The sequence below is a fragment of the Chiloscyllium plagiosum genome, unplaced genomic scaffold (genome assembly GCF_037043375.1).
Source record: "Chiloscyllium plagiosum isolate Xiang-an unplaced genomic scaffold, Cpla_swu_hap1 HiC_scaffold_9, whole genome shotgun sequence".
Classification (NCBI taxonomy): domain Eukaryota; kingdom Metazoa; phylum Chordata; class Chondrichthyes; order Orectolobiformes; family Hemiscylliidae; genus Chiloscyllium; species Chiloscyllium plagiosum.
In genome coordinates this window covers 15,110,330-15,138,256 of record NW_028270147.1, presented here as the reverse complement: position 1 = coordinate 15,138,256, position 27,927 = coordinate 15,110,330, and the positions used below count along the sequence as shown (strand labels likewise).

Genomic DNA, 27,927 nt, shown 5'->3' with positions numbered 1-27,927 from the left:
CTGTCTTAGTCAGACGATCATTTGAGTTACCCAGAAGAAGGACCTGTGTAAAATAGGGTTATGACATGTATTTGTATGGATAGTCCACGCTGCAAAATTAATAATAGGAAAAGACAGGATAGATAAAGATGAGCTATTTCCATTGGTTGGGAATTCCAGAGTTGGGGACATAGTTTGAGAATTAGGGCCAAACCATTCAGGACAGATGTTGGGAAGCATTTCTACACACAAAGGGTGGTGGGTAATTGGAACTCTACTGCACAAACTTCAGTGGATGCGGGATCAGTTGATAATTTAAAATCTAAGATAGCTAATTTGTTTGTTTAGCAAAGGTATCGAGGGATCTCAGCCATGATCTAATTGAATGGTGGAACAGGCTCCAGGGGCTGTATAGCCTACTCTTCCTCCAATGTTTCCCGATGTTAGTTAGCTTGGCAGAACTTCATCACCTTTGAAGACAAACACACAAGTCCGATCCCACTCATGAGATGACATTTATGAACAGCTTGAACAACTTGCTATTGTCACAAAGCTGGTCCCTTTTTTCTCAAAGCTTCCCTTTTCTCAAGGATACTGTTTCCTTGGTTTTTTTCAGAGATAATAAAATGCTCTCGACTCTGATTAAACTGGTTTGGTACAGATATTAAAGGGTAAAGAAGAGGTATTTTTGTTTATATGCCAACCGATGAGACTTCAGGCTAAAGTTGTCATGTTTTAGAGGTGACCTGATCCACACCTCCCACCGACCCAACCACCACTCCCGGCACCTTCCCTTGCAACCACAGGAGGTGCAACACTTGCGCCCACACCTCCCCCCTCACTTCTCTCCAAGGCCCCAAGGGAAACTTCCATATCCGCCACAGATTCACCTGCACCTCCACCCACATCATCTACTGCATCCGCTGCAGCCGGTGTGGCCTCCTCTATATTGGGGAGACAGGCCGCCTACTTGCGGAGCGATTCAGAGAGCACCTCTGGGCCACCCGGACGAACCAACCCAACCAACCTGTGGCACAGCATTTCAACTCCCCCTCCCACTCCACCGAGGATATGCAGGTCATTGGACTCATCCACCGCCAAACCACCACAACCCGACGGTCGGAGGAGGAGCGTCTTATCTTCCGACTGGGAACCCTCCAACCGCAGGGGATGAACTTGGACTTCACCAGTTTCTTCATCCCCCCTCCCCCCACCTTGTCTCAGCCGGATCCTTCCAGCCCGGCACCGCCTTCCTGACCTGCAGTCTTCTTCTTGACCTCTCCGCCTCCACCCTACTCCGACCTATCACCCTCACCTTGACCTCTTTCCACCTATCACATTTCCAACTCCCCTCCTCCAAGTCCCTCCTCCCTACCTTTTATCTTCTCCTGCTGAACACTCTCTGCTCATTCCTGAAGAAGGGCCTGTGCCCGAAACGTCGAATCTCCTGTTCCCTGGATGCTGCCTGACCTGCTGTGCTGTTCCAGCAATAAAGTTTCAACTCTGACCTGTATAATGAAAGGGAAGTGGTCAGCTCTCTAGCTGAGCAGTTCAGTTCGGCCCAGAACTAGCTGGGCGTTCGACAGTGAGCTATGTGGAAACAGTTTGCTAAACTCTCTCTTTCTACCCATTTATCTTCAACCTGTAAGCATCTGTTCCTTTTTTTTAAACTGTGTTTTAAGGGGGTTTGCTTATTGGGCCTGTTGTGTATATTGGGAACAGTATAATTAAGTCTAGTTTGGATGGACTGAGTTCTGTAGGGGTTCTTTATCCTGTTCTTTATGTTTCATTGAGTAATTTTGTGAATAAAAGTTTGTCTGTTTTCAAACCTCGTTTCCTTCCTATCGGAAAGATGTTGTGAAACTTGAAAGGGTTCAGAAAAGACTTACAAGGAAGTTGCCAGGATTGGAGGATTTGAACTATATGGAGAGGCTGAACAGGCTGGGGCTGCATTCCCTGGAACGCCGAAGGCTGAGGGGTGACCTTATAGAGGTTTACAAAATTATGAGGGGCATGGATAGGGTAAATAGGCAAAGTTTTTCCCTGGTGTCAGGGAGTCCAGCACTAGAGGGCATAGGTTTAGGCTGAGAGGGGAAAGATATAAAAGAGACCTAAGTGGCAACTTTTTCACGCAGAGGGTGGAACATGTATGGAATGAGCTGCCAGAGGATGTGGTGGAGGCTGGTACAATTGCAACATTTAAGAGTCATTTAGATGGGTATATGAATAGGAAGGGTTTGGAGGGATATGGGGCGGGTGCAGGCAGGTGGAACTAGATTGGATTGGGATATCTGGTCATCATGGACGGGTTGGACCGAAGGGTCTGTTTCCATGCTGAACATCTCTATGAACATGAATCTTTGACCTGGTAGTCAATCTCACTAACTTTCTCAGAGTACTTTTTACTTTATACTTACTGAAAAAAGTTGCTCAGTTATGGTCTGCGCTGCCTGCTTAGGAATGCTTTGAGTGGTCCTGGCCTAGTCCATAACACTATCTTAACGGTGTCAACACACCTACTGGAGCGGATTGCAAGAACAAATAGTTATCCTATGGGCATCATAAGTTATCCCGGAAACCCAAGAGACATTTTTCAGTGAGCAGAATACTACAATCAGCGTTGTCTTACCTCGTTACTTCATTGTTTCCATTAAATAAATAGAAGGGCACCAGTTCATTATATTCATTGAAAACTCCCCACCGAAGATGAGCCCATTCATGAACAAATACTCGATCTGTAGAAACAAGAGCACTTTTTATTAAAACAATGTAACCAACACATACATTCTCTGCAGAAAAATAGTGCTTCTGCAAGTTTCAACATTGGCATTATCCACTCCCGGGTGTAAAATACACCCCATGGTGTGAAGATGTTTTGTGAATTCACCATGGAAATCAATATTCTGTTCTCCTGTGTTAATGGTGCAATGTTTCTGAGTGTGGGACAGAAATTGTGTTTCAGAGGGTTGAGCTGAAAAGTTCATTGTTCCATTGGCATGGAAGGGGAGGACGTAATTCAAAAGGATATTGCTCTTTTTGTAGCTTTGCTTTTAATTTTTTCACCAAGATTGAGAACAGCAAATTTTGTTTTTAACCAGTGGAAAGTGAAAACTGCAGATGCTAGCGATCAGAGTCGAAAAATATGGTGCTAGAAAAGCACAGCAGGTCAGGCAGCATCTAAGGAGTAGGAGAATCGAGGTTTCAAGCATAAGGAATTCCTGAAGAAGGGCTTATACTTGAAATGTCGATTCTCCTGCTCCTCAGATGCTGCCTGACCTGCTGTGCTTTTCCAGCACCTCACTTTTGAATTTTTTTTTACCAGCACCTATGAACTGGCACTCTCAATAAACTGGCAAAAATTATGTACTCAAATACAGGAAGTTTACTGTATTATCACAATCTCCAAAATGTCCAAATAGCTGGTAAATTTTATTAAAACCCAAGTGATTTAATTTAATTGATTAATGCTGTAAATAAAATATAACAGTGTGAAGGGCTTTTGCCCGAAACATCGATTTTGCCTGTCCTCGGATGCTGCCTGAATTGCTGTGCTCTTCCAGCACCACTGATCCAGAATCTGGTTTCCAGCATCTGCAGTCATCGTTTTTACCTTGTGTATATCCCCTGCCTTACTTCGAGTGTGTTTTAACAATGGTTATGTGAACGTCTTGGTCAGCTGGATTATTTAATCAACGGACACACTCCTGGTCCAATAAGTGTTGGGCAATAGTAAGTTTGCTGTGTTCCAATTTTGCCTTCTTCATACCTCATTGTAATAACAACTCCTGTATTCATTTTCACTGCCTTCATGAGCATCAGCTAGGATCATGTTCACCAACTAAGCAGTCTTAATTCGGGTTTAAAGCATATGCTACTCCATTCTAACTTAGTTCAGATAGTTTACCTTTCGGTCCATAAAATGAAACCAGACTGCTGTCCAGGATAAAGTTTGGTGTGAAGTGAATGTACCGTCCCTTCTCACCACATCCACCATACTGCAGGGTGTATGGTTCATCTCTGTATTTGAAGTTTGGTTCAGCAATGATCACATCAGCCTAGGAAAAGATAAATGGACACTACCGTGTAAGAATCTGTTGACATCTGATATCTGTTGTCATTACTTTGGCTTGTATTGTACAGGTTTGAAGTAAAGTGTAATGTCTAAAAGTGTCATTGACAGTGCTATCACAGCTCTTACCCAATACTAACCTTCTCATTGACATTCAGTTTGGTTCCGCTAGGCCAACTCAGTTCCTAACCTCATTACAACCTCTGTCCAAACATGGACAAAAGAGCTGAACTCCAGAGAGGAAGTGAAGTTGACTGCTCTTGACATAGAGATTAGTTCTGACCAACAGTATCTTTAAAATTCACTCATGGGCTGTGGCCATCTCTGGCTGGCCAGCATTTAGTGCCTCTCCTTAGGTGCTGTTGAACTAAGTGACCAGCTCAGCCATTTCAAAGGGGAGTTGAAAGTCAACCACATTACTGTGGGGTCTAGAGTCATATATGGGCCAGACAAGGTAACAATCGCACATTTCCTTCCTTAAGTGAGCAAATGGGGTTTTCCTGACAATCAACAATGGTTTCATGGACATCAGACAGATTCTTAATTCCAGAGTTTTTAAAATTGAATTCAAAGATCACCATCTGTCATGGCAGGATTTGAACCTGGTTCCACAGTGGTTAGCTGAATTTTGGGATTAATAGTCTCATGATGATACCACTAGGCCATTGCCTCCCCATTAAGTAGCATCATGGAGCCCTAGAAAAACTGAAGTCACTGGGAGTCAGGGTCAAACACTCCACTGTGAGGAGTCATACTTGGCACAAAGGAAGATGACTGTGATTGTTGATTGTCAATCATCTCACCTCCAGGGTATCACTTCAGGAATTCCTAAGGGCACTGTCCTGAACCCAACTATCTTCAGTTCCTTGATAAACAACCTTTTCACCTTCATTCGGCGGGATGTTCACTGATGATTGCATAATGTTCAGCGCATTCGCAACTCTTCAGATACTGAAGTAATCTATGTTCAAATGTCATGAGATCTGGACAATGTTCACTGTTGGACCAATAAAGCAGTGAGTAATATTGATGTTAAATGATTGCCAGGCAATGACCATGCCCAACAATAAAGAATCCCTTTGACATTTAATGACATTATTATTGCTGAATCCCCAACTATCCATATCCTGGGATGGGGGATTCCATTGACCAGAAGCTGAACTGAACTAGCCATATAAATAGTGTGGTTCTGAGGATCTAAAATCTGGATTTGGGCTGCTGTCAGGAGCAACCATTTAATACATGCCCTTACTTACAAAAAAATGGCTTCTTAATGTGAGAAATATAAAGTAACACAACAAAATGGCTTCTAGGCTGCAAATTGTGCACTCTGTTTGAAAATGGCTTTTTACCCTGTTAAAAACTGCATTCCTGAACTAACTGAACCAAAAATTAGCAGACAATGCTTCCTTCACAGAATGGAATTAACTACGCGAGATAGGGCATTACTAACCATCCTAGCCAACCTTGGAGATGAGGGTGCTGAGAGATAAAATGTGCAAATCAAAGTTATGTCCCAGTAAATATCATTGGCTTAACCTTATACCTATAAAGGCATTTTATTAAATTCTATTGGATTGGCTCTGTAATTAAGGCTGTACTATTTTTCAAAAACAGTATAAAAATTTTCTTTATTTTAAGTTATTTGCACAGTTACTCCAAGGCACACAGAAGCATTTAACCTCTGTGTTGCTGGACAACCTGATCCTGGATGTAATAATAAAGTGTGAAATCTTGCAGAATCAGACCGAATTACTAGTATTCTTATGTCCAATCGCGGAACCAAGAGACCCCTCCCATGGGTCAAGATCTTCATCTGGTGCCGTGACTCGGATACGGTATACATGGATTGTGGACAGTGGTGTAAGAGCCTTGAGTCCTCTACTATTGAGTGTTGAGGAATCGGACAGGCAGACTGGAGTATTTCATATCCGTCTGGTTTACTCTCATCCAAGTAGTGGTTGACCTGACCCCTTGCTGTCTATCATCTCAGTCCAGCCCATAAAGGATCGATCTCAGTAAGAATAGGGTCGAGGACCCGAGATAAAGCCAATAAGTTGAGGATTTGCGGATCGGGGATACAATATATATATATAAGAGGGGAGGAAAGAAAGAAAGAAAAGAGAAAAGAGAAGGTCAAGAACCTTTACGGAGTCAGGGACTCCACCTAACAAGAGGAAAAAGAAGGGTGAGGACCTTTACCTCAGGTCTGGGACCTGAGCACAGAGATGAGAGGTGGATCAAGGATCCGAATAGGGTCGGGGACCCTAGAAAGAAAGAAGAAAGAAGGTCGAGGACCCTTACAGAGTCGAAAGACACTGATTTGTTCAGATTGGTGCCATCTAAATTGATTCCTAAATTGTTCTGTGAAAGACAAAACAAAAAAGTATCGCGATTTATTATAACGAAACAGTCAGGGTTTTAGAATGTCGACAGTGTTTTGCAGAAATCATTAGCCTTGTTGTTTGTTGTCAGATTGTTGATTAGTGAAAGTTTTACGTTAGGGTTATCTTCTCTGTTGTATCTGTTCGGCTTGTCTTGTCTTGTCTTGCTTTGCTGCTTTGTCTTGTTTATTCTGTTTCTTTTGGTGTTTGTTCTTTGTTTATGAAATAAAGGGGTGGTTGCTGCTTTTGTCGTGTTAGAAAAAAAGAAAGCTGGTCAGTGATACAATTCTCGCACACTTGGTTAAGCAGCTACGTGCCACAGCTAAGATTTATGAGGGTAGAACTCCCTAACTTGACTTTTGGAATGTGTGTATATGTGCGAGACACAGAGAGAGCTGCAGCTTGCAGATTCAGTTTGGATGCACATTTACTGGATGGTGATTGAATGTTTGTATTTTGATCCCTGGAGCTCGACATCTGGGATTGTTTTGGATTTGGTTTGCATTTTGGGAATTTGACATGATTTCTTTTAAGGTTAAGCATCCTTCAGTGATTATGAAATGAAATATTAACCCCTGTTCTTCTTACAGGCCATGACTGCCCTCCTGTCAGTTTCTCACTCATCACTTTTATGCTTACATGAAAGCCAACCTAATTTAATTTCAAATCAGTTTAATACGGAGAAAGACAACATTATAATCTTTTTTAAAAAAGTCTTCTCCTTTGATTCTGCACCATTTGACATCAGTATAAACTTGCTCTCAAATTCCCCATAATTTCATGCTCCTGACAAAGGTCATTTTCACCCCTCTCCCTCTCACCCCTACATGTTGTACTAATGATAGAATTGACCAAAGGACGTAAAGCAGTAGTACTAAACCTGGGCCTCAGGTGCAGAATCATTCTGTTCCAGGATGAGAGCAGGTCTCTGCTCAATTTTAGTTATAATCTAGGCCTAACATTGAGGAAAATTACTTCAGACGTTAACATTTGCTCATTGAGTGGAGAAATTGCATGAACCTTATTAAATTTAGTTAAATTTTATAAAACTGGAAGTATAAAGATAGATCCAAAATATCCCAAACCAACGGCATTGTTTTCAGAAAGTGATACAAGCAGATTTAATTTTTGTTTCAGACTCGTTTGTTTCCACTTAATTTTAAGACTGCTGTGTTTCATTGGTGATTATGGTGTGCCAGTCGTAGCTTTATTTTATATCAATTCCCCTCCCTCAATGACAATTGAAGTTTCAGTTCAACATTAGGTTGTGATAAATAGAACATCGAACATAGAAAAGTACGGCACAGAACAGGCCCTTTGGCCCACGATGTTAAGCCGAGATTTAATCCTCATGTAAAATATAGTAACTTAACCTATGCATCCCTCAAACCACTGCTGTCCATGTGTATGTCCAGCAGTCGTTTAAATGTCCCCAATGACTCTGCTTCCACCACCACAGCTGGCAACGCATTCCGTGCACGCACAACTCTCTGCATAAAGAACCTACCTCTGACGTCTTCTTTATACCTTTCTCCTAATATCTTCAAACTATGTCTCCTTGTACGTCAATCCTGCTCTGGGGAAAAGTTTCTGGCTATTAACTCTATCTATTCCTCTCATTATTTTGTACACCTCGATCAGGTCTCCTCTCTTCCTCCTTCTCTTCAGAGAGATAAGTCTGAGCTTATTCAACCTTTCTTCATAAGGGAAACCCTCCAGTCCAGGTAAACCTTCTTTGCACCCTCTCTAAAGTCTCTGTATCTTTCCTATAGTAGGGCGACCAGAACTGGACACAATATTCCAAGAGTGGTCTCACCAGGGACTTGTAGAGCTGCAGCAAAACCTCACGGCTCTCAAACTTGATCCTCCTGTTAATGAAAGCCAAAATTCGCTATGCTTTCTTAACAACCCATCCACTTGGGTGGAAACTTTGAGGGATTTATGTACCTGCACACCCAAATCCCTCTGTTCCTCCACACTGCCAAGAATCCTGTCTTTAATCCTCTATTCAGCATTTGAGTTTGCCCTTCCAAAATGCATCACTTTGCATTTATCCAGGTTGCCATTTCTCAGCTCAGCTCTGCATCCTGTCTATGTCGTGCTGCAGCCTGCAGTAGCCCTCTATACTATCGACAACACCTCCAACCTTCGTGTCATCTGCAAATTACCAACCCATCCCTCAACCTCCTCATCCAAGTCATTTATAAAAACTACAAAGAGCAGAGGTCCAAGAACAGAGCCCTGCGGGACGCCACTCAACACTGTCCTCCAGGCAGAATACTTTCCATTTATAACCACTCTCTGCCTTCTGTCAGCCAGCCAATTCTGAATCCAGGTAGCCAAATCTCCCTGTATCACATACTACCTGACTTTAAGAATAAGCCTACCATGGGGAACTGTATCAAATGCCTTGCTGAAGTCCATATACACCGCATCCACTGCTCGGCGCCGTCGACCTGTCTTGATGCCTCCTCAAAGAACTCAATAAGATTTGTGAGGCATGACCTGCCCCTCACAAAGCCATGCTCACTGCCTTTAATCACACTATGCTTTGCCAAATAGTCATAAATCCTATCCCTCAGAATTCTTTCCAAAACTTTGCTGACCACAGGCATAAGACTGACTGGTCTGTAATTTCCAGGGATTTCCCTATTACTCTTCTTGAAGAGAGGAACAACATTCACCTCCTTCCAATCTTCTGGTATGACTCCTGTGGAGAGTGAGGAGGCAAATATCATCGCCAGCAGCTCAGCAACCTCCTTTCTTGCTTCCTGGAGCAGTCTAGGATAAATCTGGTCTAGCCCTGGGGACTTATCAATCTTAATGCTTCCCCAAATTTCTAGCACATCAACTTCATCAATCTTGATCTGATTAAGACTGTATGCCAGCTCCTTTAAGTTTTCACTTGCAACAAGTTCCCTTTCGTTGGTGAAAACCGAAGCAAAAAACTCATTTAGGACTTCCCCTATCTGCTCAGACTCTACGCACAAGTTCCATCCGCTATCCCTGATTGGCCCTACCTTCTCCCTGATCATTCTCTTATTTCTCACATATGAGTAAAATGCCTTTGGGTTCTCCCTAATCCTTCTTGCCAAGCCTTTTTTGTGACCCCACCTGGCTCTCCTCAGTCCATTTCTGCATGTCCATAAATCTTGTAACAAAATTAATATCCTATGGTTAATATCCCTGTCTTTGGATTCGGCCATTATTTGTGTATTAGAAGTTTATTTTGTGACCATGTGAGTAGATAAGACCTTGTGAGGCAGCTGCAGTCATTTCACGACCTATAGCATTGTAACTATGCAATGACTGGTCAGGACGGCTTTAGGAACCCATTCTTAGATTTAAATTAAGGGACTAGAACCAGGTAATTATAGTGGATTTCAGATTTGGAAACTGTACATTTTACATTTTAAATATTGAATACTGAATAAATGAATTTTCAGTTTTTATTGATGACTGTTAAAATGTCCTAGTCACTTGTTGAGTTTCCGTCTCTGAAGTACAGACAATGATTCTTGTATTTTTTTTATAACCAATTGTATTAGCCCTGAATCACAAAATCAGAATTAGTTGGCAGGATCTCTTGGTTTTATTCCTTTACACATTGTCAGTGACCTGTCTCATTGCCTCATGGTTAATTAGAAGCATAGTTGCACTAATTTGTTGCTAACTAAAGAATGGAAAGATACCTTACTGGCTAGTTGAAGGAATTCTGTATGTGATTGGGGGAGCGAGGTATGGATAGCAGATGGAACTCTTGAAAGCTGAGAGGTGACTGTGAATGGATATATGAAAAAATAAAAGGGACATGAGATGAAAAAATAAAAGAGACATGAGAAACAGTGTAAGGCCACTAAGGTTGAGGAATATACAAACATGGTTAAAGCAAAAATACTGTAAAATAAAGAACTTAGATTCTACTCAGAAACCCCCTATGTCTGGCATACTGACCCTATTTGAGAATGGGGATTTTATTCCTGGATACCCTAACATCTCCCAATTGTCCCCAGCACACCTACCCTCCTTATTTCAAACCTTTCCTTTTTTTAAAAGCAACAAGTCTTCATAACTGATATCATGGGAATGAGTGGCCTGTGCCATCCTAGACGAGGGCCCATCCCGGGAACTAGAGTAATGCTAATGAAGCATGTCCCTGACTGCAAGACTAAATCGGCCCAATTTGCTCAATATGCCCAAGGGTGAAACGAATGTAAATGCAGCAAAATTCTGGGAGGAGCCTGAATACGAACGGCTTGTGTTGCAAAACTATCTGTCTGATGGAAGTGGTATGCAATTGAAAAATAATCAAGAAGCTCAATTACCTTTGTTTACTCCTATGCTTTTGCAATGTTTTCCATCTGGAATCATTGACATGATCCAGACTAACAGTATGAACTAGTCCAGGAATTTCCAGCTGCAAACGAGGTGAGTAGTAGTTTTCTATTGGGATGGTCAGAACCGGACTGAACCACGATGCAAGTTACAGGTAAAACTGATTATATCCAGCACCCTTGCGATCCCAAATGTCATATGCCAGCCCTGAAAGGGTTGATTAGAACCAGGGTACCCACTAGGGGCGTAACCTAACTCAGATGCCCACCCAGTGACCACTGCTGAGCAACCTTTCCCCAAGGGGACTTTGAAAATGGGTACTGGTGGGCCCCAGTATTACATCTTTGAGACTGAGAACAAGACAACAAATTCTCCCACGAACAGATAGCTGGCCCTCACTTTAACTGTGGAAATGTAGCCACTGGGGAGTGATGTGTCTTTAATGTTACCTTGGAGCTAACGTGGGGAATCGACATGATTGAATATACACTGACTCTTCGTTGTGCTTTTGGTGTGATGCATGATTTTGGAGCATTGTGGGAATATAGAGGATTTTGAGCCCCCATGAGGCAGCGTTCTCGTAATGCTGTTCTATCCGATCAATTTGGCAGGTATCAAGATGTTCGACTCATGCTGAGGAAACTGATACTGTTTCCAAAGTAGTGGGCAAGTGGGTGCAGCTGCTAAGCAGGCAGCCTCACAGCCCAAACTTCGGTGCTCATCGGGTCCCCAGCAAAACCTGGTTAGACAAGTATAAAGACGGGTATGCCAGACCTGGGTAAGGTACAGAAGTCACTGGCGAAGCCCTGGTGAAGAGCACAAACTATGGCCTCAAATAAGGTACTCTCTTGATACTCAAACCAAAATGTGGGTGACCCCTGCTGGACAAGTTTGTGTTCCTTCTTTGCTGCTGCCTACTTTAATTGATTATGTGCATTTTGTACTTGTGCAAGGAGGGAATGGTTTATACTCTATTATAATAGACAAGCCGCAGCCTGCAACCTCGATGAGAGGGGCCCTTCCAGGTTGTCCTTACCCAGCCCTACTGCTGACAAGGTCACCGGGCACCTCCATCATTGCAAAGTTATCAGACGAGCCCCTTGCAAGGCGGGAGGTGACGAAGGTCGAACTTACGCTGCTATTTTGGAAAAGTGTGAATGTAGTAGGGTTGTTGTAATGGGTGACTTTAACTTTAGGCGAAAGTGAGGACTGCAGATGCTGGAGATCAGACATGAAAAATGTGTTGCTGGAAAAGCGCAGCAGGTCAGGCAGCATCCAAGGAGCAGGAGAATCGACGTTTCGGGCTTTGACTTTAATTTTCCCAATATTGATTGGAACATCCTTCGAGCAGATGGTTTGGAAGGAGCTGTTTTTGTAAGATGTGTTCAGGAGGGTTTCCTAACCCAGTACATTGACAGGCCAACGAGGGGAGAGGCCATTTTGGATTTGGTGCTCGGCAAGGTATCAGATCTTGCGGTGGGAGAGCATTTTGGTGATAGTGACCACAACTGCCTCACATTCTACATAGCTATGGAGAAGGAGAGAAGCAAGCACAATGGGAGGATATTTAATTGGGGAAAAGGAAACTATGATGCTATCAGACGTGAGTTGGGAAGCATGGACTGGGAGCAATTGTTCCATGGAAAGGGCACTATAGACATGTGGAGACTGTTTAAGGAACAGTTGTTGCGAGTGATGCACAAATGTGTTCCTCTGAGACAGGCAAGAAGGGGTAAGATAAAGGAACCTTGGATGATGAGAGCGGAGGAGCTTCTCGTCAAAAGAAAGAAGGTAGCTTACGTAAGGTGGAGGAAGCAAGGGTCAAGCTCAGCTCTAGAGGATTACAGGCAGGCGAGGAAGGAGCTCAAAAATAGTCTGAGGAGAGCCAGGAGGGGGCATGAAAAAGGCTTGGCAGGAAGGATTAGGGAGAATCCAAAGGCATTTTACACGTATGTGAGGAATAAGAGAATGATCAAAGAAAGAGTAGGGCCAATCAGGAATAGCATAGGGAACTTGTGTATAGAGTCTGAGGAGGTAGGGGAAGCCATAAATGAGTTTTTGCTTCTGTCTTTACTAAAGAAAAGGACCTTGTAGTGAATGAAACCATTGAGGAGCAGGTAAGCATGCTGGAATGGATAGAGTTGAGGAAGTTGACGTGCTGAAAATTTTGACAAACATTAAGATTGACAAGTTACCAGGCCCAGACCAGATTTATCCTCGGCTGCTTTGGGAAGCGAGAAACGTGATTGCTTCGCCGCTTGCGAAGATCTTTACATCCTCGCTCTCAACCGGAGTCGTACCTGAGGACTGGAGGGAGGCAAATGTGATTCCTCTCCTCAAGAAAGGAAATAGGGAAATCCCCGGCAATTACAGACCAGTCAGTCTCACGTCTGTCGTCTGCAAGGTGTTAGAAAGGATTCTGAGGGATAGGCTTTATGACCATCTGGAAGAGCATGGCTGGATTAAATACAGTCAGCACAGCTTTGTGAGGGGCAGGTCATGCCTCACAAATCTTATTGAGTTCTTTGAGGATGTTACTAGACAAGTTGCTGAGGGTCAAGCAGTGGATGTAGTGCAAGGCATTTGATAAGGTTCCCCATGGTAGGCTTGTTCAGAAGGTCAGGAGGAATGGGATGCAGGGAAATTTAGCTGTCTGGATACAGAATTGGCTGGTCAACAGAAGACAGCAAGTGGTAGTGGAAGGAAAGTATTCTGCCTGGAAGCCAGTGATGAGTGGTGTTCCACGGGGCTCTGTTCTTGGGCCTCTACTCTTTGTAATTTTTATTAATGACTTGGAGGAGGAGATTGAAGGATGGGTTAGCAAGTTTGCAGACGACACAAAGGTTGGAGGTGTAGTTGACAGTATAGAGGACTGTTATAGGCTGCAGCGTGACATTGACAGGATGCAGAGATGGGCTGAGAGGTGGCAGATGGAGTTCAATCTGGATAAATGCGAAGTGATGCATTTTGGAAGGTCGAACTTGAATGTTGAGTACAGGATTAAAGACAGGATTCTTGGCAGTGTGGAGGAACAGCAGGATCATGGTGTGCAGGTACATAGATCCCTTAAAATTGCCACCCAAATGGACAGGGTTGTTAAGAAAGCATATAGTGTTTTGGCTTTCATTAACAGGGGGATTGAGTTTAAGAGCAGTGAGATCTTGTTGCAGCTCTATAAAACTTTGGTTAGACCGCACTTGGAATACTGTGTTTAGTTCTGGTCGCCCTATTATAGGAAAAATGTGGATGCTTTGGAGAGGGTTCAGAGGAGGTTTACCAGGATGCTGCCTGGAATGGAGGGCTTATCTTACGAAGAAAGGTTGACTGAGCTCGGACTTTTTTCATTGGAAAAAAGAAGGAAGAGAGGGGACCTAATCGAGGTGTACAAGATAATGAGAGGCATAAATAGAGTTGATAGCCAGAGACTTTTTCCCAGGGCAGAAATTGTTAACACGAGGGGTCATAGTTTTAAGCCGTTTGGCGGAAAGTATAGAGGGAATGTCAGAGGCGGATTCCTTATGCAGAGAGTTGTGTGAGCATGGAATGCGTTGCCAGCAGCAGTTGTGGAAGCGGGGCTATTTAAGAGACTGCTGGACATGCATATGGTCACAGAAATTTGAGGGTTCGTACCTTACATGAGGACCAATGGTCGGCACAACATCGTGGGCTGAAGGGCCTGTTCTGTGCTGTACTGTTCTATGTTCTATATCGACTCATCATTGCCAGTATTGGTGCTCAAGAAGGGACGGTTTATCCGTGTGATCCTGAGCAACCAGACACTGTACCATTTATGCCAAAAAAATGTCCTTGTGTGCCGAGAGACTGATTCCTCCGATGCATGGAATGTTACCAAGAATGACTGTTGTAGTAATTAACTGCGGCAAAAAGATTGGACAGTTCCTTTACAGAACAAGTCTCAATGGTCTTTACCCTGTCAAGGTATTGTGTGCCAGTTTGATTTCAGTTGTGCTATGGGCGGCCCTGGTAAGCCTTGCCCCCATTCGAACAGGTCACGTCGCAAAGGAGATAAAGGGGAAATGTTATCTTTTACTAACAATTTGTTTCTCCAAAGTCACAATAAAATGTTTGGCCAGGTTAAAGTGGTCTGTTACGCCCATACTTCAGCAAAAGGCTCTTTGACCCCTTTCCCCCTCCTGAATCCCAATGAAAGAGTATGGAATGCTTCTAAGTTGTTTACTGGACATAATATTTCTTTTGATTATTACTTATCTCCGCCTGCTAGTTGCTTATGGAGTTTCTCTAATAAGTCCGGGGTAAAGGATGGAGGTGCACTTACGTAAATCTAACTAAGACTATACTCTGCGCTACGATCAAATGTACCAATCGCCACTGCTCCCCTGTAGGACCTCGCATCTCATGCGTATACCTTGAGGAGGGGTGTGTCTCAGTTATCGTTGGTATTCAGGCCCTTTGTGGAATGGGTAATAGCACCCACCTTCATTATGAGACCCCTAATGGCACCCACATCTTCCCAATTTTGGGATGGAAGGAACCATTCTGGCTCAATAACCATCTTTCTTACCGAAATACACACCTCTTTCTACTGAACAGCTTTCACCCCAACCGCTCAGGACAGCTGTACTTTGTAGCTATGGACTACCCGTATGTTCAGGGAGTCACAAAGACAGGCCCGCTTTTTAATTGGAAGCTCCCTCCATTATCTACACTAAACCTGGTTATTATTTTTCAGCCAAGGTAAGGCAACCAACCTCCTTGTCCTTAATGAAATAGGTACACCCGTGCTGTAGCTGCAGGAACACTTTACTGACTAAAGTTCCCTGTTCAATTATTTGGGAATGGGATCAGGATTTCCCTGTCAAACGTTCAGTCTCACCAGGGTTCAGCACACATTGGAGGGATGCTAAGGCTTTGGGTACCACGAAGGCTCGCTCTTTGGGGTACGCATTTCTTAGTATTTTTTCCTTAGGAGGAGCTGCAGGAATTATTAGCTATCAAAATCGAAATTATCTCATTTGCGGTCTCACCCTCTTGGGCAATGAGATGACTGCTGCCCTGGCAGGAATTAAGGATATGCTTTCAGAATTGCGCCTATTTTCCCATCAAAACTGGTTCTCCCTCGACTACATCCTTGCAAAAGACGATAGAATTTGCACCATAGTTAAAGGCAAATGCATCATGGGGGTCACTAACCTCATTGAGAATATTACCAGGCATGTAGATAACATCCACACCTTCGTCAGCCAAATGACTGAAGGCACAGTATGGGGAGATTGGGGTTTCAGCTCATGGTACAACTGTTTGATAAATATGGAGATGTATGCTGGTTTTGTTTTAATTGGTCTTTTTGCTGGCATTGCAATTGTTAAATGTATTCTTGCCAAGCTACTAACTTCTATTGACAACATTGGATCCCCCCCAGAAATGCTTCTTCTCCATTCAGATGACGATGAGGATGTGCCATTGCCTACGCCTACTTCCTCCCCGGAGGAGAAGGAAGTATGGCAGTCTCGATTGGACTGATCTAACCTGTGCCCTCGCGTCCTATGGTGTGATCATGGAATGATCAGAGGGGTGAGATGACGATGGAAGATCTGCATTTAGGCTGTTGTCAGGAGCAACCATTTAATGCATGCCCTTATTAATACAAAATGGCTTCAAGGCAGCAAATTGTCAACTCTGTTTAAAAGTGGATTTTTACCCTGTAAAAACTGCATTCCTGAACTAACTGAACCAAAAATTAGCAGACAATGCTTCCTTCACAGCATGAGTTAACTAAGCTAGTTAGGACATTACTAACCATCTTAGCTAACCTTGGAGACACAAGGTTGCTGAGAGATAAAATGTGCAAAACAAAGTTAGTTCCCAGGAAATATTATTAGCTTAACCTTTGCCTATAATATCATTTTATTAAATTTTATTGGATTTGCTCTGTAAATAAGGCTGTACTATTTATCAAAAGCAGTATAAAAATTGTCTTTGTTTTAAGCTATTTGTGCAGTAACTCCAAGGCACACAGAATCATTTAACCTCTGTGTTGCTGGACAACCTGAGCCTGGCTGTGATAATAAAGTGAGAAATCTTGCAGAACCAGACCGAATTACTAGTGTTCTTTTAACCGATTGCGAAACCGAGAGACCCCTCATGTGGGTCGAGTCCTTAAGTTCAAGAGTAAGTCTTAGTTTGGGATATTATGCAAAGCGTAACTCATCTCTTGACACATGATGGAATACTCCCCACTTGCCTGGATGAGTGCAACTCCACCAGCACTCAAGAAGGTTGACAGAATTCAGGACAAAATACTCCTTCCACCACCTTCAATATTCACTGTCTTCTTCAATGATATACAATGGCAACAGTATGTACCGTCTCCGAGAGACACTGTAATATGGCACAAGCAACAGCAGCTTCCATGCCTGCAACGTCTTAGAAGAACAAGATTAACACCACCTACAAGTCCTCCTTTATGCCACACACCATCCTGATTTCGATCTGTATCTTTGTTCCTTCATTGTCACTGTGTTAAAATCCTGGATGTCCCTTCCTAACAGCATTGTGCGTGCGCTTACCCAGCATTGACTGCAATGGTTGAAGAAGGCAGTTCACCACCATCTCCTCCACTTAAGAAGGTAACTGTGAGTCTAAATTCACATATAGACCAGATCAGGTAAGAGTGAACATAGAACATAGAAAAATACAGTGCAGTACAGGCCCTTTGGCCCTCGATGTTGCGCCGATCCAAGCCCACCTAACCTACACTAGCCCACTATCCTCCATATGCCTATCCAATGCCCGTTTAAATGCCCATAAAGAGGGAGAGTCCACCAATGCTACTGGCAGGGCATTCCATGAACTCACGACTCACTGAGTAAAGAATCTACCCCTAACATCTGTCCTATACCTACCACCCCTTAATTTAAAACTATGCCCCCTCGTAATAGCTGACTCCATACGTGGAAAAAGGTTCTCATGGTCAACCCTATCTAAACCCCTAATCATCTTATACACCTCTATCAAGTCACCCCTAAACCTCCTTTTCTCCAATGAAAACAGCCCCAAGTGCCTCAGCCTTTCCTCATACGATCTTCCTACCATACCAGGCAATATCCTGGTAAACCTCCTCTGCACCTGTTCCAGTGCCTCCACATCCTTCCTGTGGTATGGCGACCAAAACTGCACACAATACTCCAGATGCGGCCGCAACAGAGTCTTATACAACTGCAACATGACCTCAGGACTCCGAAACTCAATTCCTCTACCAATAAAAGCCAGTACACCATATGCCTTCTTCACTGCACTATTTATCTGGGTGGCAACTTTCAGAGACCTGTGTACATGGACACCAAGATCCCTCTGCTCATCCACACTACCAAGTATCCGACCATTAGCCCAGTGCCGCATCTTTTTATTACTCTTACCAAAGTGAATCACCTCACACTTACCTACATTGAACTCCATTTGCCACCTTTCTGCCCAGCTCTGCAACTTATCTATATCCTGCTGTAACCTGACACATCCTTCCTCACTGTCAACAACTCCACCGACTTTCATATCATCCGCAAACTTGCTCACCCAACCTTCTAGCCTCTCCTCCAGGTCATTTATAAAAATGACAAACAGCAATGGTCCCAAAACAGATCCTTGCAGAACACCGCTAGTAACTGCACTCCAAGATGAACCTTTACCATCAACTACTACCCTCTGTCTTCTTCCAGCCAGCCAATTCCTAATCCAAATCTCCAACTCACCCTTAATGCCAAACCTCCGTATTTTTTGCAGGAGCCTACCATGGGAACCTTATCAAACACCTTACTAAAATCCATATACGCCACATCTACCACCTTACCCTTGTCCACCTCCTTAGACACCTTCTCAAAGAATTCAATAAGGTTTGTGAGGCACGACCTGCCCTTCACAAAACCATGCTGACTATCCTTGATCACATTATTCCTATCCAGATGTTCATAAATCCTATCCCTTACAATTCTCTCTAAGACTTTGCCCACAACAGAAGTGAGACTCACCGGCCTATAGTTACTAGGGTTATCCCTACTCCCCTTCTTGAACAAGGGAACCACATTTGCTATCCTCCAGTCTTCTGGCACTATTCCTGTAGACAACGATGTCATAAAAATCAAGGCCAATGGCTCTGCAATCTCCTCCCTTGCTTCCCAGAGAATCCTAGGATAAATGCCATCAGGCCCAGGGGACTTATCTATTTTCACCCTTGCCAGAATTTCCAACACCTCTTCCCTACATACCTCAAAGCAGTCCATTCTAATTAATTGTGATTCAGTATTCACATCGGCAACAATGTCCTGTTCCTGAGTGAATACTGACGAAAAGTATTCATTCAGTGTCTCCCCAATCTCTTCAGCCTCCACACGCAACTTCCCACTACTATCCTTGACTGGACCTATTCCTACCCTAGTCATTCTTTTATTCCTGAAATACCTATAGAAAGCCTTTGGGTTTTCCCTAATCCTACCAACTAAGGATTTTCATGTGCCCTCCTTGCTGCTCTTAGCTCTCTCTTCAGATCCTTCCCCGCTACCTTATAACTCTCAATCGCCCCAATTGAACCTTCACGCCTCATCTTTACATAGGCCGCCCTCTTCCATTTAACAAGGGATTCCAATTCCTTATTAAACCACGGCTCCCTCACACCACCCTTTCCTCCCTGCCTGACAGGTACATACTTATCAAGGACACTCAATAGTTGCTCCTTGAACAAGCTCCACATATCAATTGTGTCCATGCCTTGAAGCCTACTTTTCCAAGCCACGCATCACCACATCATAATTTCCCTGCCCCCAGCTATAACTCTTGCCCTGCAGTGCACACTTATCCCTCTCCATCACTAGAGTAAAAGTCACCGAATTGTGGTCACTGTCCCCAAAGTGCTCACCTACCTCCAATTCTAACACCTGGCCTGGTTCGTTATCCAGAACCAAATCCAGTATGGCCTCACCTCTTGTTGGCCTGTCTACATATTGTGTCAGGAAACCCTCCTGCACAAATTGGACAAACACCGACCCATCTAACGAACTCGAGCTATAGCTTTCCCAGTCAATATCAGGAAAGTTAAAGTCCCCCATAACAACCACCCTATTACTTTCACTCTTCTCCTGAATCATCCTCGCAATTCTTTCTTCTACGTCTCTAGGACTATTAGGAGGCCTGTAGAAAACTCCTAACAGGGTGACCTCACCTTTCCTATTCCTAACCTCAGCCCAAACTACCTCAGATGGCGAGTCTTCATCCAACATCCTTTCCACAGCTGTAATACTATCTTTGACAAGCAATGCCACACCTCCCCCTCTTTTACCCCCACCTTTGACCCTACTAAAACATTTAAACTCTGGAACCTGCAACAGCCAATCCTGTCCCTGTTCTACCCATGTCTCCGTAATAGCCACAACATTGAAATCCCAGGTACCAACCCACGCTGCAAGTTCACCTACCTTATTTCGTATACTTCTTGCATTGAAGTATACACACTTCAAACCACTTTCCTGTTTACAGGCACCCTCCTTTGAGATTGATGCCATGTTCCTAACCTCCCTACACTCCAGGTCCTGCACCCTAAAGCTACAGTCTAGGTTCCCAAGCCCCTGCAGAGTTAGTTAAAACCCCCCCAAGAGCACTAGCAAACCTCCCCCCAAGGATACTGGTGCCCCTCAGGTTCAGGTGTAGACCATCCTGTTCATAGAGGTCCCACCTTCCCCAGAAAGAACCCCAGTTATCCAGATACCGGAATCCCTCCCTCCTGCACCATCCCTGTAGCCACGCATTTAACTGTTCTCTCTCCCTATTCCTCGACTCTCTATCACGTGGCACGGGTAACAAACCAGAGACAACAACTCTGTTCGTTCTAACTCTGAGCTTCCAACCTAGCTCCCTGAAAGCCTGCCTAACATCCTCAGCCCTCCTCCTACCTATGTTGTTGGTGCCAATGTGGACCATGACTTCGGGCTGCTCCCCCTCCCCCTTAAGGACCCAGAAAACACGATCAGAGACTTCATGTACCCTTGCACCTGGGAGGCAACATACCAAACGTGAGTCTCTCTCGCTCCCACAAAACCGCCTATCTGTGCCCCGAACTATCGAGTCCCCAATAACTACCGCTCTGCTCTTCTCCACCCTTCCCTTCTGAGTAACGGGGACAGGCTCCGTGCCAGAGGCCTGAACCCCATTGCTTACCCCTGGTAAGTCGTCCCCCCCACAAGTATCCAAAACGGTATACTTGTTCTTGAGGGGAACGGCCGCAGGGGGTCCCTGCACTGGCTGCTTCCTCCCAGTCCCCCTCACTGTCACCCATCTGTCTGCAATCTTTGGAGTTACTACTTCCCTAAAGCTCCAATCTATGACCCCCTCTGCCTCCCGAATGATCCTAAGTTCATCCAACTCCAGCTCCAGTTCCCTAACATGGTCTTGGAGGAGCTGGAGATGGGTGCACTTCCTGCAAGTGTAATCAGCAGGGACGTCCATGGCATCCCTCACCTCAAACATGTTGCAAGAGGAACATTGCACTGCCTTCACTGCCATCCCTCTAAAAGTAACCTTTTAAAATAAAAACTAGGTCTAAAGAATAGAACAAGCAAAATGCAGCACTTACCTACTTACCACAACGGGTCTTATTATTAGGTTAGAGGAGGAGGGAGGGTGGGAGGCACTACCTCTGTAGTGCCTCGGGTTCTTCTCCTGCGCGCTTTTATAGGGAAAAAAAACCTACCCAGGTAAGCTTGCGCTACACCAGCTTCCAGCTGCCCCTCTGGTCGTCGTCACTTCCCCCTGCTGCTCCCACTCTTTCTGTGAAAGAGAAAAAAAAAACCGCTGCCCGCTACCAGTAAGTAATTTTAAAACAAACTGTCTTACCTTAGCTGTAGCCTTCCAGGTTCGTTTAAACTCAGCTGCTGCTCGCACTCAAAGTGATATCAGTTAACTGAATGGATTTTGAACAATACTTGACTTTAGGCTAGTTTTTCAGTTCCAGATTTATCTTTCTTTTAAACTTCACCATTTGCTGCAATGGGATTTGAAACGCTGTCAAACCAGGTCATTAGCCAGGGTTCTTGTTAACTAGTCCAGTGATATAACCACTATGCCTCTGCTTTCCCCATACTTTGAAATCACAACTTTAATGGAGGGGCACGTCTCCAGATGCTTCCCAGGAGTGTTATTAATCCAAATATGACACAGAGCCAAATGACCGGGCAGAAAAGTTAAGGAAGAAAATTCCTGAGTTTGTAGGTGTTGGCATCGGAAGGCATAGCTGCAAATGATAGAGTGATTAAAATCGCAAATGCTCAAGATTCCAGACTAAGACAAGCATTGAAATTCTGACAGGTTATAGGGCTGGAGTTGAGGAGAGCTAGAGGTCATGGAAGGATTTAAAAGTAAGGACAAGAACTGGAAATTTGCAGTATATTGCCTACATTTTTTCTTGTGTACTGGGAATAACAATCCATTTCATAAGGATTTTGCATGTTAGCAAGGTTAGATCTCATGGAATAAAGGGAGAACTAGCCATTTGGATACAGAACTGGCTCAAAGGTAGAAGACAGAGGGTGGTGGTGGAGGATTGTTTTTCAGACTGGAGGCCTGTGACCAGTGGAGTGCCACAAGGATCAATGCTGGGTCCTCGACTTTTTGTCATTTACATAAATGATTTGGGGGCGAGCATAAAAGGTACAGTTAGTAAGTTTGCAGATGACAGCAAAATTGGAGGTGTAGTGGACAGCGGAGAAGGTTACCTCAGATTACAACAGGATCTTGATCAGATGGGCCAATGGGCAGAGAAGTGGCAGATGGAGTTGAATTCAGATAAATGCTAGGTGATGCATTTTGGGAAAGCAAATCTTAACAGGACATATACACTTAATGGTAAGGTCAGAGGGAGTGTTGCTGAACAAAGAGACCTCGGAGTGCAGGTTCATAGCTCCTTGAAAGTGGAGTCACAGGTAGAGAGGAAAGTGAAGAACGCATTTGGTATGCTTTCTTTTATTGGTCAGAGTATTGAGTACAAACGTTGGGACATCATACTGCGGCTGTACAGGACATTGTTGAAATATTGCATGGAATTCTGGTCTCCTTCCTATTGGAAAAATGTTGTGAAACTTGAAAGGGTTCAGAAAAGATTTACAAGGATGTTGCCAGGGTTGGAGGATTTGAGCTATGGTGAGAGGCTGAACAGGCTGGGGTTGTTTTCCCTGGAGTGTCGGAGGCTGGGGGGTGACCTTATCGAGGTTTACAAAATTATGAGGGGCATGGATAGGATAAATAGGCAAAGTCGTTTCCATAGGTTCAGGGAGTCCACAACTAGAGGACATAGGTCTAGGGTGAGAGGGGAAAGATATAAAATGGATCTAAGGGGCAACTTTTACATGCAGAGGGTGGTACGTACATGGAATGAGCTGCCAGAGGAAGTGGTGGAGGCTGGTACAATTGCAACATTTAAAAGGCATTTGGATGGGTATATGAATAGGAAGGGTTTGGAGTGATATGGGCTGAGTGCTGGCAGGTGGGACTAGATTGGATTGGGATATCTGGTCGGCATGGGCGGGCTGGACCGAAGGGTCTGTTCATCATGCCTGGTGTCAATGAGGAGTGAAATCATGATGGGCATCCCAATTGGCAAGAAACTACAGTGATAGCTTAGTTTCACAGAATTATCTCTTTAGTGATAACGGGAATATTTTAGTTGGAGGAAGAGGGTTGTGGGAATTTAAGGGCACACTTATAATTTAACAATTGGTGTGAAGACTGCCATCTGTTATAAGTAGAACGGTTCAGCTGGGAATGATGGGATATCATAAAATAATTCATATTCATATGTTGCAATGTACACCTCGTGTGGACAAAACCTCAAGCCATTCTTACCCTTGACAAAATCAGCTAAAGATTGGTCTGTTCTCCTATGACCACTAATGAATTTATGGTTATTTTCCCATGATATGTACATGGACTATTCATACTTTTTTGGACAGTTCATTGTTTTTAATAGGATCATGTCTTTCCTGGTTTTGATCATTGAATGTGACCCAGTGAAAACAGTAGCATAGAATGTAGGGCACAGAAAGAGACAATTGGATTCCATTTGTCTACTTCTTTTATTCATTCATTCATTCACAGGATGTGGGCATTACTGGCTAGGGCAACACTTATTACCCAGAGGCCAGTTAAGAGTCAGTCACATTGCTGTGGGTTAGATTAGATTACTTACAGTGCGGAAACAGGCCCTTCGGCCCAACAAGTCCACACTGACCCGCCGAAGCATAACCCACCCATACCCCTACATTTACCCCTTACCTAACACTATGGGCAATTTAGCACGGCCAATTCACCTGACCTGCACATCTTTTGGACTGTGGGAGGAAACCGGAGCACCCGGAGGAAACCCACGCAGACATGGGGAGAACGTGCAAACTCCACACAGTCAGTCGCCTGAGGCAGGAATTGAACCCGGGTCTCTGGCGCTGTGAGGCAGCAGTGCTAACCACTGTGCCACCGTGCCGCCCACATGCAGGAGTCCTGGAGTCACATGCAGGACAGACTAGGTATGGATGGTAGCTTCTTTCCCTAATGGGCATAAGTGAATGAGATGGGTGTACTTCATAATCAGGGTCTACTTTGGACGTTTAATTCCAGGAATTTTAAAAATTGAATTCAAATTCCACTATCGGCTATAGTGAGCTTTGAACCAAAGTGCCAGAACTTTCCCTCGGTCTCTAGACTAAGATTCCGGCAACAATATCACGAAGCCATCACTTCCCTATACCTGTGCTCATGCTCCACATGAAGCTCCTTCATCTGACCCTATTAGCATAATCTTCTATTTCTTTTTTGCCGATTTGTTTATCCAGTTTCCCCTTAAATGGATAATGAAATTCACCTCATCTAGCCCAGTGATGGTGAGTTTCACATGTAAGGTGGAAGTAACACACTTGAATTGCTGGGTTTAACTTTAAGATTGATAAACCTTAATGAGGCTCCTTATCATTGGTGTTAGATGTGCTGTCTGGAACTCTCCAGTGTGCTTTTTGGTTTTATTGCTCAGTTACTGTGCAAAACTAATACTCAAACCATTCCCCTGACAGTTGCATATTCTCCCTATTCTTTGAGTAAGTACACTTATCCTGAAATCTTGACCATGTTTATTACTGCCTGCATTTTATTTATAATCCTTCACGAGTGAAAACAGTTGCTTGATTTAATGATATAGTGTGCCAGTTGTGAAAGGGCAAGGAACGTTCCTCAGATCCAATGTTACACTCTCACCCAATGATTTAATCTAATTTTGATTTTATTTTCACATGTACAAAGGTACAGGAGTACAGTGAAAAGTGTATAATGTTGCCACCTTAGGTACAAATACCTCGGTACAGAATCGTATGAGCAAGGTCGAAATTAAGAACAAAGTTCAAAGTTAAAAATTGCAGTAATTCTACTATGGCACAGAACATACAGAATAAGGTTAAATGCTGCACATTGCAGATTTTCTTAGTTTTAAGTAAAGAAATAAGCTGTAAAAACAGAAGAATTAGTCCTTCGTCCTCCAAAGTGGATGATTTCATTTTCTATGTGGCTGAGGAAATAATAATCTGTTCCATAATTGGAAAATGTGCATTTTCCTTATGGACTACAAACAAATTCTTTAAAATGTATTCTCTCACAGGATGTAGATGTCACCATCATTGTGAGAAGATAAAAAGACAAAACAAAGGAGCAAGAGTAGGCCAATCTCAACCATTTCCCCCCAATGTTCCTTTCAAGTGGAACTAGTTAGAGGTCCTCCACAAATGGATGCAACTTCTCAATATCTGCTCTGTCAATTATTATGGACAGGACCAAACCAGCTCAAACATATTTTTAAAAGATAGCCTAGACCCTGATCTTTTCTTAAGTTAAATGTAAGGTGTTGTGTTCCAGATGCCATTTGATTGGTCAAACTATTTGACTTTAAGCAAACCACACTTCATTTTTATACTACATTTAAAATACAGACAATAAAAACAGTAGAAAAGAATTGGCTTAACTGTAACTCTTATTTGAATACTTCATAAAATGTAAAGTACTAATAATTAATTGTTCCAATATAGCAAATCCCATAAACACTCCCTTCGCAAAGGCAGATTTAGTAAAATAGATTGTCTCACATGCAATTCTCGCAGCAGGAAGAGAACCTGAGCTTTTAGCCGGTAATAGTGAGAGGAAAAACATCCAGCTTCAAGAACCCAGCCGGCAAATGCTTTCTGTGGAAGCTTGACCCCACCCATTCTGTTGTTCCAACTTTTTAAAAAAACGAGCTGTTTACTTTATTTGCTGGAGCAGACTCTTGGCTCCTCTGTCTCAGCCTTTCTTCAAAGAAAAAGGACAAACCAAATCTCTTAAAGCTGTAGTCGCATTAGACAAGACCCCTCAGAATGTTGTATGTTCCAATAAGAATACACATATCATTCTTCTGATCTCTACCCTGTTTAACCATTCTTGATCAGTCAGCCCCTTCACCCCAGGAACCAGCCTGGTGAATCTTTTTTGAACTGTGTACAATGCTTGTCCATCCATGTCAGGCAAGGACCATCTCCTACAAGAAAGAATCTAAACATTGCCCCTTGATATTACAGCCACTGAATCACCTGCTATCAACATCCTGGGGTGACCATTGGTCAAACACTGAACTGGACTAGCTATATAAATACTGTGGCTACAACAGCAAGTCAGTGGCTCGAAACCCTGCAGTCAGTAAGTCATCGCTTGACTCCTCAAAGTGTGTCCACCATCTACAAGCAGCAAGTCAGGAGTGTGATGGAATCCCCCGACCTCCTTGGATAAGTGCAGCTCCAACAATACTCAAAATGCTTGATTTCATTCAGGACAAAGCAGTCAGCTTGATTGGCACCACATCCACAATCATCTAACACTCAGTAGCCGCAGTGTGTACTATCCACAAGGCGCACTGCAGTAATTCACCAAAGATCCTGAGGCAGCACCTCCAACCTTCAACCTACATCTCAAAGGACAAGAACAGCATATGTATGAGACCACCACCACGTACAAGTTCCTCGCCAAGCTACTCACCATCCTGACTTGGAAATATGTTCCCATTCCTTCAGTGTCCCTGGGTGAAATCTCAAAATTCCTTCTACTGAACACACATGCACTGCAGCAATTCAAGAAGGCGACTAGCTACGACCTTCTCATGAGTGACTATGGAATGGCAATTATAAGACAATCACACTGCTGTGGGTCTGGAGTCACTTGTAGGTCAGACCAGGTACGGATGGCAGTTTCCATCCCTGAAGCTAGAATATAAGATTAGGAATGTATTACTGAGGCTGAATAAAGCTCTGGCCAGAACATATTTGAAATATAATGTAAGCAACTTTGGACCCCCTATGTAAGGAGGGACACACTGGCCTTAGAGGATTGCCTGAGGAATTTTACAAGACGGATTCTGGGGATGAAGGGTTTATTATATGTGGGGCACTCAAAGACTTTAGCTCTGTACTCAATGGAGTTTAGAAGGTTAATGGGGGATCTGATTGAAATTAAAGAATTCTGAGAGGCCTGGATAGAGGAGACGTGGAGGAGATGTTTCCACAGTAGGAGAGACTAGGACTCAAGGACACAGGCTCAGAGTAAGGGAATGACCATTCAGAATCCGCTTCAGGAATTCCTTCAACCACGGAATGGTAAATCTGTAGAATGTGTTCATGGAGAAGGCTGTCAGGGCCAAGTGTTTGAATGTATTTAACACCAGGGTAGACAGATTCTTGGTTAGTAAGGGGATCAGGGGTCACAGGGAGAATGTCGGAAAATGGGGTTGAGAAATATATCAGGCTACTGATCAAATTACAAAGCAGACTCAATGGACCGAATGGCCGGGGTGGCACGGTGGCTCAGTTAGGGATGGCATGGTGGCTCAGTGGTTAGCACTGCTGCCTCAGTGCCAGGGATGCTGGTTTGATTCCCACCTCGGGCGACTGTCTGTGTGGAGTTTGCACATTCTCCCTGTGTCTGTGCGGGATTTCCTCCTGCAGGTGCTCCAGTTTCCTCTCACAATCACAAATCTGTGCAGGTGAATTGATCATGCTATATTGCCCACAGTGTTCAGGGATGGGTGCATTGGTTAGGAGTGAATGTGGGGTGGGTGGAGGGGCTGGTTGAGTTGCTCTTCGG

The 27,927-nt window shown here is 43.8% G+C and overlaps 1 protein-coding gene across 1 annotated transcript in view; it reads right to left on the bottom strand.

The window, feature by feature from the left end:
• The window catches only part of LOC122547464 (calcium-activated chloride channel regulator 3A-1-like), a 63,749-nt gene that overhangs the window by 28,952 nt on the left and 6,870 nt on the right, over positions 1–27,927 (bottom strand). Inside the window, exons 3-4 of the mRNA XM_087990262.1 lie at positions 3,884–4,034; positions 2,609–2,714 (exon numbers count right to left, since the gene is read on the bottom strand). Of these exons, the coding sequence (XP_087846388.1) occupies positions 2,609–2,714; positions 3,884–4,034 (257 nt within the window). The remainder of the gene's footprint in view (positions 1–2,608; positions 2,715–3,883; positions 4,035–27,927) is intronic.